At 59.1% G+C, this 12157-nt stretch overlaps 1 protein-coding gene across 1 annotated transcript in view; it reads right to left on the bottom strand.

Annotated features, from left to right (window-relative positions):
* ARHGEF17 (Rho guanine nucleotide exchange factor 17) overlaps positions 1-10743 on the bottom strand; it is a 40022-nt gene extending 29279 nt beyond the window's left edge. Inside the window, exon 1 of the mRNA XM_061458099.1 lies at positions 7724-10743. Within this exon, the coding sequence (XP_061314083.1) occupies positions 7724-10696 (2973 nt within the window). The 5' untranslated portion in view covers positions 10697-10743. The remainder of the gene's footprint in view (positions 1-7723) is intronic.
* Between the last annotated feature and the right edge of the window lie 1414 nt (positions 10744-12157).

Here is a 12157-nt window from a genome sequence, read left to right as displayed (position 1 = left end):
TGGATGCATGGATGGATGGATGGATGGGAGGAAGGGAGTCTCTTCCCCTGCTTTCCAAGGAAAGACCTGGGAGAAGAAACTCTGTACAGACCAGACCCCAGTGCTGCCCAATCTTCCCTTCATGTGACAGCACCTTCTCCATCCTGAATTTAGAAGTCCACGCTGCAGCTCCAAAGCTGTGGGACCTGCCCCATTGGGACCCGCCTGCACCACACAGGTGACGGAGCCCAGCAATGAAGCTGCAGCAAGGGGAGACCTCAGCACTCACCTCTGTGGTCCCTCCCATCTCACATAGGGATCAGCCTCGGCAGGAAACCTCCCACTTGGGAAACATCCCTGGGAAAGGTTCTGAATCCCGTAAACCCCTTGCAAGGATGAACTAACGCCACAGCAACGAGACCTGGGGATCTTTGAGGCTCCATCCCAGCTGACTTTCACAGGAGGGTACCAATGATGCACGCGCGCATCTCCTCGTGCAGGGATGCAGGTGCACAGCAGCACTGCTGATCCCCAGGATTTCCCTGTACAGAGGTACACATAGATAGCAGGACCTTGGATGTCCCTATGTCCCTTTGCATGTGCACCCCTGTACAGGCATCCATGGACCAGAGACATCTCCATACACCCTTAACACGCGCGCTCCTGCACCCAGGACCTCTCTATGCACCCCTCCTACACGTGTACCCCATCACCAGGTACCTTCCTGTGCACTCTTGCACAAGAACCCCTGTGCCAAAGACCTTCCCATGCACTCCAGCACTGCAGACCTCCCTGTAGAGGGATGCACATGGACACCATCACCAGGGATTTCCCCGTAAAGGGATGCACATGGACACCATCACCAGGGATTTCCCTGTACAGGGATACACATGGACAGCAGCCCCAGTGATTTCCTTGTTATAGGGATTCACATGCACACCAGCATTTCCCCGTACAGGAATGCACATGGACACCAGCACCAGGGATTTCCCTGTGCACCCCTGCATGTGCAACCTGCATCCTGCATGTGTAGCCCTGCACCGAGAACCTCTCTATGCCCCCTTGCACGTCCACCCCTGGACAAGGGATCTCTTCATACCCCTTCATGTGCACCCCTTGCAGCAGGGACCGTCCTATGCACCCTTGCATGGGCAACCCTGCCCCAACAACCACTGTGTGCACCCCTGCACAAGACCTTCCCATGCACCCCAGCACTGCAAACCTCCCTGAGTAGGGGATGCACGGGGACACCAGCACCTTGGATCTCCCTGTGCAATCCTGCATCAGGGACCTCCTCCTGCACCCCTGCATGGGCACCCCTGCACCAGGAACCCCTCCAGGCACCCCTGCATGTGCACCCCTGCATGTGCACCCCTGGCACCAGGGACCAATCCATGCACCCCTGCATGGGCACCGTTGCACCAGGGACCAATCCATGCACCCCTGCATGGGCACCCCTGCACCAGGAACCTCTCCAGGCACCCCTGCATGTGCACCCCTGCACCAGGGACCAATCCATGCACCCCTGCATGGGCACCCCTGCACCAGGAACCTCTCCAGGCACCCCTGCATGGGCACCCCTGCACCAGGGACCAATCCATGCACCCCTCCATGGGCACCCCTGCACGGGCACCCCTCCACCAGGGGCTTCTCCATACACCCTGCATGTGCACCCCTGCACCAGGCACCAATTCATGCATCCCTCCACGTGCACCCCTGCACCAGGCACCAATCCATGCACCCCTGCATGTGAACCCCTGCACCAGGAACCTCTCCATGCACCCCTGCATGTGCACCCCTGCACCAGGCACCAATTCATGCACCCCTCCACGTGCACCCCTGCACCAGGGACCAATCCATGCACCCCTGCATGGGCACCCCTGCACCAGGGACCAATCCATGCACCCCTGCATGGGCACCCCTGCACCAGGGACCAATCCGTGCACCCCTGCATGGGCACCCCTGAACCAGGGACCAATCCATGCACCCCTCCATGGGCACCCCTGCACGGGCACCCCTCCACCAGGGGCTTCTCCATACACCCTGCATGTGCACGTCTGCACCAGGCACCAATCCATGCACCCCTCCACGTGCACCCCTGCACCAGGCACCAATCCGTGCACCCCTGCATGGGCACCCCTGCACCAGGGACCAATCCATGCACCCCTCCACGTGCACCCCTGCACCAGGCACCAATCCATGCACCCCTGCATGTGAACCCCTGCACCAGGAACCTCTTTGTGCACCCCTGCATGTGCACCCCTGCACCAGGGACCAATCCATGCACCCCTGCAAGGGCACCCCTGCACCAGGGACCAATCCATGCACCCCTGCATGGGCACCCCTGCACCAGGGACCAATCTGTGCACCCCTGCAAGGGCACCCCTGCACCAGGGGCCTCTCCATGCACGCCTGCCCCTGGCACAGGGCACAGAGCCATGGGTCTCTCTGTAGGCTGGAAGTGGAGCTCCCAAGGCGCCTGTCCCAGCCTCCCACCCTCACTGCAGCCCCGGCACCCTGCCAAGAGCCTGACCTTTGGGCCAGGCGGCTGCAGGCCAAGGCCAGCCCCTGGTGCTGAGCTCAGCCCAGCGCTAACCCTCTCGCTCCAGGCCTGGATCCCACCCCATGGACTCCATCACAGGTCCCTGCACACCCGTGGGGTGCTGCCCTGGGGTGTCTGGGATCAACGGATGCGTATCCCAGCCGGACCATCCCCTAGGTTGGAGCTTGCTGGCTAATTAATTACAGGCTTTTAATTAAAGATAGAGCAAGGAGCAAGAGACACGGCTACAGGTGACAGCAGACACGTCTGCTGGATCACCCAAGGGTGCCCAAAACCCTGGGAGCTGGGAAGGACAGAGGCAACAATGGGCAGATCTAAGGGTGCTTTGGAAAGGGAGAAGGAAAGGGTTAGAAATGGGCAGAGTTAAGGGGATTTTGGAACCGGGCAAAAATGGGCAAAGTTAAGGAGATATTGGGAGCAGGGAATGAAAGAGGAAAAAAGGGCAGGGTTAAGGGGATTTGGGCTGAATCACTCCCCTACCCATGCTTTTTATGGTCGCACCATAGGGTCTGTGCTGCTGATAAGGTCTTCACAATGCTCTCCAGCTTCTCCTTGCCCCATCCCACCTCCAACCTTCCTCCAAAGGGCAGCGAGGCCTCCCTGCCTGCCTCAGTTTCCCCCCTCCAGCTTCTCACTGAGCACAGCAGAGCCAAGGGCTCAATAACCAGGCAACCCATCAGCGCAGGCACCGGGGGAGGAAAGCCAAGATTCACTCATCCCCATCCTTCCCCTGCAACAGCTTTAATTATAGATTCCCACTAACACCACAAAACGAGAAAACTCCCAGCCCTGGCCCCAAACCTGGTTTCTATGGAGATGTATGGAAAGGCAACGGATGGGACAAATAGGGCCAAAGATGCCAAACTTTGCCCAGGGGATATACGGCAAGCGCACGGCGGATGAGCGAGATCGGACGGAGGATGCTCGGGATGGATGAGGGTGTTTTAGGCAAGCATCCCTGGGAATTCGACCCCACTGATTCCCTCTGGGAATCTCCCTATATCCCTAATGACTGCTTCGGGGTGCATCCACCCTGCTCGGGGAGCTGCAGGTGGGGAAGGCAGCGGCCGGGGCGCCGGGGGCCGCGTTCCCACGGCTCCTCCGCTCCCGCGAGGTGCTGTATTTACATCACTGTTTTCCTGTTTAAATCCAACTGCTGCAAAGGCAACAAACAGAGCATGGCAGGAACATCCCTCATGTCCCAGCCCCTGCGGGATTTCCCCATTGGAGAAACACAGAGCCGGCTTGGCATCCTGCTTATACCTTCGCCGAACCCCAAATCCACCCCAACTCCACCTTTGCTCAGCGGTAGGCTCCTATACATGTACGTGCAAACGCGTGCTGCCCATCCTAGCAGCTTACAGGATGCTGGAGGTAGGAAAGCTTCACTATCTTGAGGTTTTTTGGGGGGGTTTTCTTGTTCTCTTGGAAGCATCCTTCCTTCTGCACTGTGCACGGAGCAGGACGTGCTGCTGACGGCTCCCAGGGAATTAAAAGCCTCGTGCCCAGTGTCAGACACAGCGTGCAGGACCTTTTCGGCACCCAGGACAGCTTGGCCGGCTCCAGCGCCATGGAGGATCTCTGGAAAGCACCCAGGACAAACAGTCCTGCTGCTGAAGGAGAACAGCACGTTACCTCTCCCGCTTGGGACGCGCAGGGTGGCCGGACCCAGCAAAGAGTTGGCATTGCAGTGCTCACCTCCACCAAAACCATGGGGCTGGGGGATATCGGGGGGGTGATGCTGCAGGGGTCATGGAATCAGAGAGAATCCCAGAGGGGGTTGGGTTGGAAGGGAGCTTAAAGCTGATCCAGCCCCAACCCCTGCCACGGGCAGGGACCCCTTCCATAGAGCAGCTTGCTCCAAGACCCTGTGTCCAACCTGGCCTTGAACACTGCCAGGGATGGGGCAGCCACAGCTTCTCTGGGCACCCTCACAGGGAAGAGCTTCTGCCTCAGAGCTCAGCTCAGTCTCCCCTCAGGCAGGTTCAAGCCATTCCCCTTGGCCTGGCCCTACAGGCCCTTGTCCCAAGCCCCTCTCCAGAATACCCAACCCCAGGAGAACATCTTGGGGGAGCATCCTGGGAGACCATATTTTGGGAAGCCATTGCCACACACATGCCAAACCCCACTGCTAATCCCTTCACACCTTCATGTGCTGGAGACAGACACCAGGTCAGCCAGACCATCACCCTGACACCAAAGGCCCCAGAATCCCCAAGCGGCGATGCCCATATCCCCAAGCAGACGACCGACCTCAGGACGCCAGCCTTCTCCATTGAGTTAGGAAGGGGAAAAGCATAACTACCTACAAAATAAAGCTTATTTCTTCACTGTTGGTCAGGGAGCACATAAATCTCTGCTCCCAGCCAGCCGCCCTGGTGCCAAGTTATATCCGGTCCTCAATGCTCTCGCCTATAATTAAAGTGACTTCCCTTGCAGAGCTCAGTCCCCCTTCATTCCCCCTCCCCAGCCAAAGCTGGTGCCATCTGAAACAAAACATCCCAGCTCCACTATATAATAAATCAAAGAGAGAGCTCAAAACCCTGGTTTCAGTTATGTTATGGCTGCAGCACAAAGAAACTCAAAAGCAGGAGAGAGATTTGAAGATACAGCTGCAGCCTTGCCCTTAAAAGGGAAAATTCGCACCCTCTCCGCTGAGGCTGGTGGGTTCAAGCAAGGTGAGGAGCAGCATCCCTGGTGTCCAGCCTCGTGGGGTGGCCTGTGTCCCCGAGGTGATGCTCGGCCAACCTGAGGTCCCAGTCGTGCTGGAGGTGGTGAAAATCCACCCCAAATGGTCCTAAAGTGGCCAGGGTTGGGGGTGTATTGGGGTGTGGGGTCAGCAGAGCATCCCTGATACCAGGGCCGCCACAAGGCACCATCCCTGGGGCACTGCAGAGAGCTGCCTGAATAAGGACTCGATCTTTATAAATTACTCATATAAAACCATCTAATATGCAAACTTACCATGGTAATAATGTAGAGAGGTTTCTTTATAAACAGATGCTGCTGGGTGCACTGCTTTGCCTTGGGGACCTGCTGATGTCCCCAAGGTGCCACCAAGATGCGGTCCTGAGAGGTTCCTTGTTGCCCAGATTAAATACAAAGCTTGATGTGCTTCAATAGCACTTGTCATTCTGAGACTGGGGAGGACAAGCACCTCACTGGTCCATCGAGTCAAAACGCTGCAAAGGGCACCCAAAATGACTTCCAAGAACGTTTCATGCAGGAGCCAGGAGTTCCCAGACCTCAACCACCAATGGCTGTTGTCTGGCAATGGGGGCAACAGCCAGAGGAGCTGAATGGGGTGCAGAGCCCCACAGGAGAACACCTTGGGGGGAATGATGCTGCAGGGATGCAGGACCCCAGGAGAACACGTTGGGACAATGATGCTGCGGGGATGCCAGACCCCGAAAGAACATCCATGGGGAATGATGCTGCAAAGGTTCTAGTACCCAGGAGAATATCTTGGGGGGAATGATGCTGCAGGGATGCCAGATCCATGCCAGATCCCAAGATAACAACTTGGGGGGAATAATACTGTAGGGATGTAGGATCCCAAGAGGATATATGGGGACAATGATGCTGTGGGGATGCCAGACCCCAAAAGAACATTCATGGGGAATGATGCTGCAAAGGTGCTGGATCCCAGGAGAACATCTTGGGGGGAATGATGCTGTAGGGATGCAGGATCCCAAGAGGATATATTGGGACAATGATGCTGTGGGGATTCCAGATCCTAAAAGAACATCTATGGGGAATGATGATATAAGGGTGCTGGATCCCAGGAGAACATCTTGGCGATGATGCTGCAGGGATGCCAGACCCCAAAAGAATATCCTGGGGGAATGATGCTGCAGGGATGCCAGACCCCAAAAGAATATCCTGGGGGAATGATGCTGCAGGGATGCCAGACCCCAAAAGAATATCTTGGGGGCATGATGCTGCAGGAATGCTGGACCCCATGAATGTATCTCAGGAGAATGGTGCTGTGGGGACGCCAGACCCTCAAAGAACATCTAGGGGGAATAACGCTGCAGAGATGCTAGATCCCAAAGGAAAATCTTGGGAGAATGATGATGTGGGGATGCCAGAGCCCAGGAGATCATCTCGGGAGGGATAATACTGTGGGGATGCCGGATCCCAAAAGAACATCCTGGGGGAATGATGCTGCAGGGATCTGGATTCTGGGAGCAAGCTCTGCCCCGGCCAGCAAGGGTTACACGGCTGGGCTCAGCCCCGAGGACTTCACGCTTGGCTGCCGGCGGCTGTTGGAAGGGAACAGTGCAGCCCATCCTCCTAAATCAGCACCAAAGCAGGGCGAGAGAGCCCTGCCAGCGCCATTCCTGCCCTCCCGGCGAGTCCCCCACGGGAATGGGTATTTCTGGGCTTTGCCCGGAGCTATTAAAAGCCCTGTGGGTGCCGGCGCTGCTGTGCCGCAGGAGGAGGTGGTGCTTCCAAGCCCTTCCCGGCACAAACACCCAGGGAGATGGGAACCCAAGTGTGTCTGCAGGCAGCAGCCAAAGGGCCAGGGATGCCAAAACCCTCCCCACGAGAGACCCTGAGGCACGCGGCTGCTCTTCAGGGTGATCAAACCGCGCTGGCATCACCCCCCCAAGCAGCATTCATTCTTCCACAGGCAGGGTAAAACTTTACCCAAGCATAATAGGTTCAGTGCATGCACAAGAGGATTCCCCCCCCCCCCCTTTTCCCATGCTGCCAGCATGGCAAAGCCCCTGGTCCAGGGGGAAGGTGATGTTTTGGGGAGGAAAATGCGGATTTGCTTTATAAGGGGTATGAATCCCAAGAAAAAAGATCATTTAAGCCTTCCCCACCAAGGAAAAGGCAATTTTTGTTTCAGCATCTTGGGTTGGCAAAGAGCAACCCCATTCAGCAGGACCTTATGGGAGATAAACCCACCTTCCACTAAAATTTGGTGCTCTTTAACCTGAAAAGTGCTTCTTCCCTCCCCAAAAAATCATCCTTGTAAGTCACTCCCATAAACAAGAGCTCATCCCCTTGGGACCGCCGGAAAGGGCTGGGAAAGCTCTTGGCAGTGCATCCATAGATGGGAATTTGTCCCCAGCGAGGGGCACGTAAGAGACCCCCAAAGCCACCAACACTTTGAAGGATCATGCACCCCGTGATGAAATGAAGGCGTTTTGAGGATGGATGGGCACTTACCACCTGCGGCTTGGTCCTGGGGCCATGCTCATTGGGTGGCCGCGGGCACCGGGGCAGCCGAGGCGGTGGGGCAGCGGGTGGAGAGCGAGGTCCATCCCCAGGACTGGGGGTCCCCTCACCCGAGTTGAGGGACAGCATGTACCGCTTGGTGACATCCTCCAGCGAAGGAGGCTGAGGGCTCGGGAAGGATTTGCCGGGTGAGCGTCCAGCAGCCGGTGCAGGGACGTGGCTGTGGTGGCCGGAGGGGACAAGCGGCTCGGGGACGGTGATGGGGACGAAGGTGGCGGGCTCGCTGGTGTGACGGATGTGCTTGGTGGCCGGGCGGCTCTTGGTGAGGACGGCGGGTGCTGCGGGCGGTTGGTTCTCCTGGTGAGCAGCACGGTGGGAGCGCTTCTTGGAGCTGCGGCGGGCGATGCGAGGGGACAAGACGTCAGCCAGCTTGGGGTCAAAGCCATAGCTGTGGCCAGGGCTTGGCGCTGCTGGTTGTGCCGAGAGGATGGGCTCGCTGCTGGATGGGGGGATGCTGGGTTCCAGCTCGCTGATGGCCTCACCAGGACCTTCGAAGGCGCCGGCTGGAAGCTCACCGCGGCGGCTGGGGTCACTCAATGACTTCTTCTTGATGGTCTTGCCGTTGCCCTTCTCATCGATGAGCTTAGCCATGGCTCCGGGCTGGCTGACGATGGTTTGGATGAGGCTGCTGTAGTCCCGTGGCCCATCGCTGCCCAGGGACAGGTCGCTGCCTGCGCTGCCTGCACTGCCTGCAATGGTGGCAGGTTGGGGGATGCCCGTCTTGGCGCTCAACGAACCCAGGAGGTTGCTGTCAACAGAGAAGTTCTTTGCCTCCTCCGCCACCGAGCATCTCCGGTGGGGCATGGGGTCGCTTAGGGAGCGGTAGGGCTCGGTGCCACCCTCGTTGCAACCCTCCATGCCATTGGCACCCGCCGAGGGGAACTTACGGCGGCGCCGCAAGCTGCCGGGGGTGCTGGGAGTCTCGGATTTGCCAGTTGGAAGGTCTTCAACCGCCGTGGCTGGGTGAGGATGAAGTGGCATCTCAGTGTCACCGGCTGCAGACGCGGTGTTGGGCAGTGTCCAGGCATCCACAACTTCACGCAGGTCTTGGAAGGGCATCCCCATGGGTTCTGGCTCTGTGACGATGCCCTCGTCTGTCACGCTGGACTCGTGACCCGATAGCTCCTCCACGGATTTCCTGCGAGTGAGGCTCTCCTCCAACTCTGCTTCCTTCAAACACCTTGTGCTCTCCAATGTGCTCTCTGACCGTCCCCCAAGGGTCACCTCCGTTGTCCCTATCGATGCCACCATCTCAGCGCCCTCCACACCTCCACTGTCCTTCTGCTCGGCCGGGAAGCCATAGTCCTGCTGGGAACCCATCCTGCTGATCTTCTCAAAGACCTGCCTCGCCTCCTGGATGTACTGGTCCTGGATGACCATGGGCAGAGCATCCTCCTCCCCCCGCCGTCCCCCATCCAAAGCTCCCTGGTCCTGGCTGTCGGTGGTGGCCAGGAGGAGCTCGGAGGAGCTCTGCTTCATGGTGCTCTGTAGGAAAAGCCGCCGTGTCCCTGATTTTTCGGAGCAGGTGAAGGACTTGGCGCGGCGCAAAGTGGCCGTCAGGTCCTTGAGTGTTGGCCGCTCGCCCGGCGCCCAGCGGTTGAGGGGCTGAGCGCTGCCACGGCTGCCTGGGGATGGGCTGGTGATGCCGGAGCAGCAGTCAGGGCCCGCATCAAGGCCGATCCTCACCCCTTTCTTCTTCACCTTCAGCTCCGAGAGGTCTGATTTGAGGAAGCTGAGGAGCGTCAGGGTCTCGGTGGCAATGTCAGGGTTGGACAAAGACTTACGGTGCTTGGCTTGGTCCCCTTCCAGCCCCGGCTGGTGCAGGCTCTCGCTCCCAAAGTCCGGTTTTACCTTGGCCGTGCCCTGTGGCATCTTGGGACGGACACGGACAGCCGGTTGTCCCCAAGCCAGGCCATCACTGGTCCCAAAACTGGGTGATCTATAGATGCCATAACCCGCCTGGAGAGTCCGTCCTTGGTTGGGCCAACAGACCCCAAACTGTTCCTCTTCCTTCAGCGTCTCCGTGCTGGAATAACGACTGCTGCTCCGCGACCCGCCAGGGCTGCTGAAGGGCAGGATGTTCACCTTGGAGACACGGGCCACCACGGGCACGGGATGTCGAGGGACCACCCTCCCGCAGCCTTCGGCCTCAGCATCGCCACCATCCGCGGGGCTCTCCCAGCCACCGCTCTCCTGCTTCTTCTTCCGTGCGGCGCGGTGCCGATGGGCTCCGGTTTGCCCTTCGCCTTCGCTGCCCGAGGAAGCGCGGGGAGAACGGGATGCGGCTGCCTCAAACTCCCCGTTGGAGCGGGGTGATGGGGAGGAGGAGGGTGGTTGCGGTCGAGTCGAGTTATGCCAGGAATGCGGGCCGGGCTCCGGCGGAGCTCCGCGGGGAGAACGGAGAGCCGGGTGCGGGACGCGGCTGCGGGGTGGAGGCGGCGGGGGAGCTCCCCTCCCGCTCCCGGTTCCGCTCCCGGTCCCATTCCCTATCCCGCTCCCATTCCCGGTTCCCCCCGTAGTTTGCCGGCAGCTTTCCCCGAAGAGTTTCCGCATCGCCGGGACGCTGGGCCAACGCGGCGGCTCCGCGTTTAACCCCGGGCCCGGCGGCGACGACGGCGGCGGCGGTGGTGGCGGCGGTGGAGCCGGGGACGGCGGCTGAGCCCCGGCATGAACCGGGCCCGTTGGCTCCGGCTCGGTAAAACGAAGCGAGAGCTGCCGTACCGATGGGGCCAGGCTGCCAAAAACCCGGCCCGGTTGGTGCTCCGCGATCGACGCCGAAACTTTCCTACCCGGGAAGAAGAAGAAGGAGGAGGAGGAGGAGGAGGAGGAGGAGGAAGGCGGGGAGGAGGCGGGCAGGAGACACCGACCCGCCGCTACCCCCCGACCGCTGCCCCCCTCCGCCATTGTCTGCCCCCCCCCGGCCCCGCCGCCGCCTCCGCCCGCCCCCCGGCCCCGCCGCGCCCCGGCCCCGGCCCCGCCGCAGGCACCGCCCGGCCCCGCTCCTCCTCCGGGCTGCCCGCGGGCTTCATCCCTCCCGCTTTGTTTGCGCTCTCCCTTTCCCTTCTTTCTTTCTTTTTTTTCCGCCTCATTTCGGGCTTTTCCTCCTCCCTCTGCTCCTTTATTTGTTGCATTCAAATCAACTTTCCTCCCCGGGGCGGGGTTTCCTCCCGCGGAGGGGGATGGTGGCACTTCGGGCCCGGGTTTATTCTTTATTGCATTTTTCTCCTCTATTTTTTTTTTTTTTGGGGGGGGGGGTGGGTAAAAGGAGGGGGGAAACGACTGCGGAGCTGCCCTCCGGCTCCCAGGCCAGCGGGAATCCCCCCTGCATCCTTCACACCCCCCCCCTTATCCTTCACTTCCCCCCTTTATCCTTCACCCCCCCCCCCCAAAGCATCCTTCGTCCCTCGATGAACACTTCACACACCCCCATTCTTTACCCGCCCTGCGTCCTGCATCTCCCCTTATCCTTCATCCTCCTGTATCCTCCATGCCCCCCCTCGCACCCTTCACCCCCCATCCTTTACCTCCCTCGATCCCCTCACATCCTTGAGCTCCCACTTATCCTTCACACCCCGTGTATCCTTCATCCCTCTTATCTTTCAATCCTCCACATCCCTCCCTCCTTATCTTTCATCATGCCCTTATCCTTCATCACCCCCACATCCTTCAGCCTCCCCATTCTTACCCCCTGCATCCTTCATACCCCACAAACCGTTTACCCCCCCTTCACCCCTCTGCAACCTTCACCCTCCCATCCTTTAACCCCTTCAACCTGTTCATCCTTCCTTATCCTTCATCCCCCCTTATCCATCACTCCCACTCACCCTTCATAACCCCCAGTATCCTTCACCCCCCCTGCATTGTTCACTTCCCTTGCCCTTCACTTCCCTGCACCCTTCAGCCCCCCATCCTTCAATCCCTCCCTGTATCCTTCATACCCCCTCTGCACCCTTTCCAACTCTTTTTCAGTCTCCTGCATCCTTCCCTCCCCTGCATCGCTCACGCCCCTTGCATCCTCTATCCCCCTCTTCTCCTTCATCCCCCATCCTCCAACCCCCCCTGCATCCACCCCTTTTCCCTCCATCTCCTCCCATCTTTCTATGTGTGTTTTTAGGGGAAAACGGGATAAATAAGCAAGAACTCAGATGCCAGCGAGAGCTCCTTCCCTTTGCTGCGGCTTTCTCCGGCCCCTGCTTTACAGCTCCCCTTGGGAAAGGCAGAACACCTTGTTCCCAGCTTGCACAGAGCTCGCACGGTGACGCACTGCCCCGCGAACAGACTTCCTCGTGGTTTTTAGCATCGCTTGTCAGCACTTGCTATTTGCAGCCTGTAACCCCCTTTTCCCCCACCACAGCAGATTTATCC

The sequence above is a fragment of the Pezoporus flaviventris genome, unplaced genomic scaffold, assembly GCF_033815535.1.
Source record: "Pezoporus flaviventris isolate CSIRO_AGI_PZ_B2104156 unplaced genomic scaffold, CSIRO_AGI_Pfla_v1 ptg000025l, whole genome shotgun sequence".
Taxonomy (NCBI): Eukaryota; Metazoa; Chordata; class Aves; order Psittaciformes; family Psittacidae; genus Pezoporus; species Pezoporus flaviventris.
Note: the sequence above shows the minus strand (reverse complement) of the source record. Positions and strands in the feature narration are given on the sequence as shown.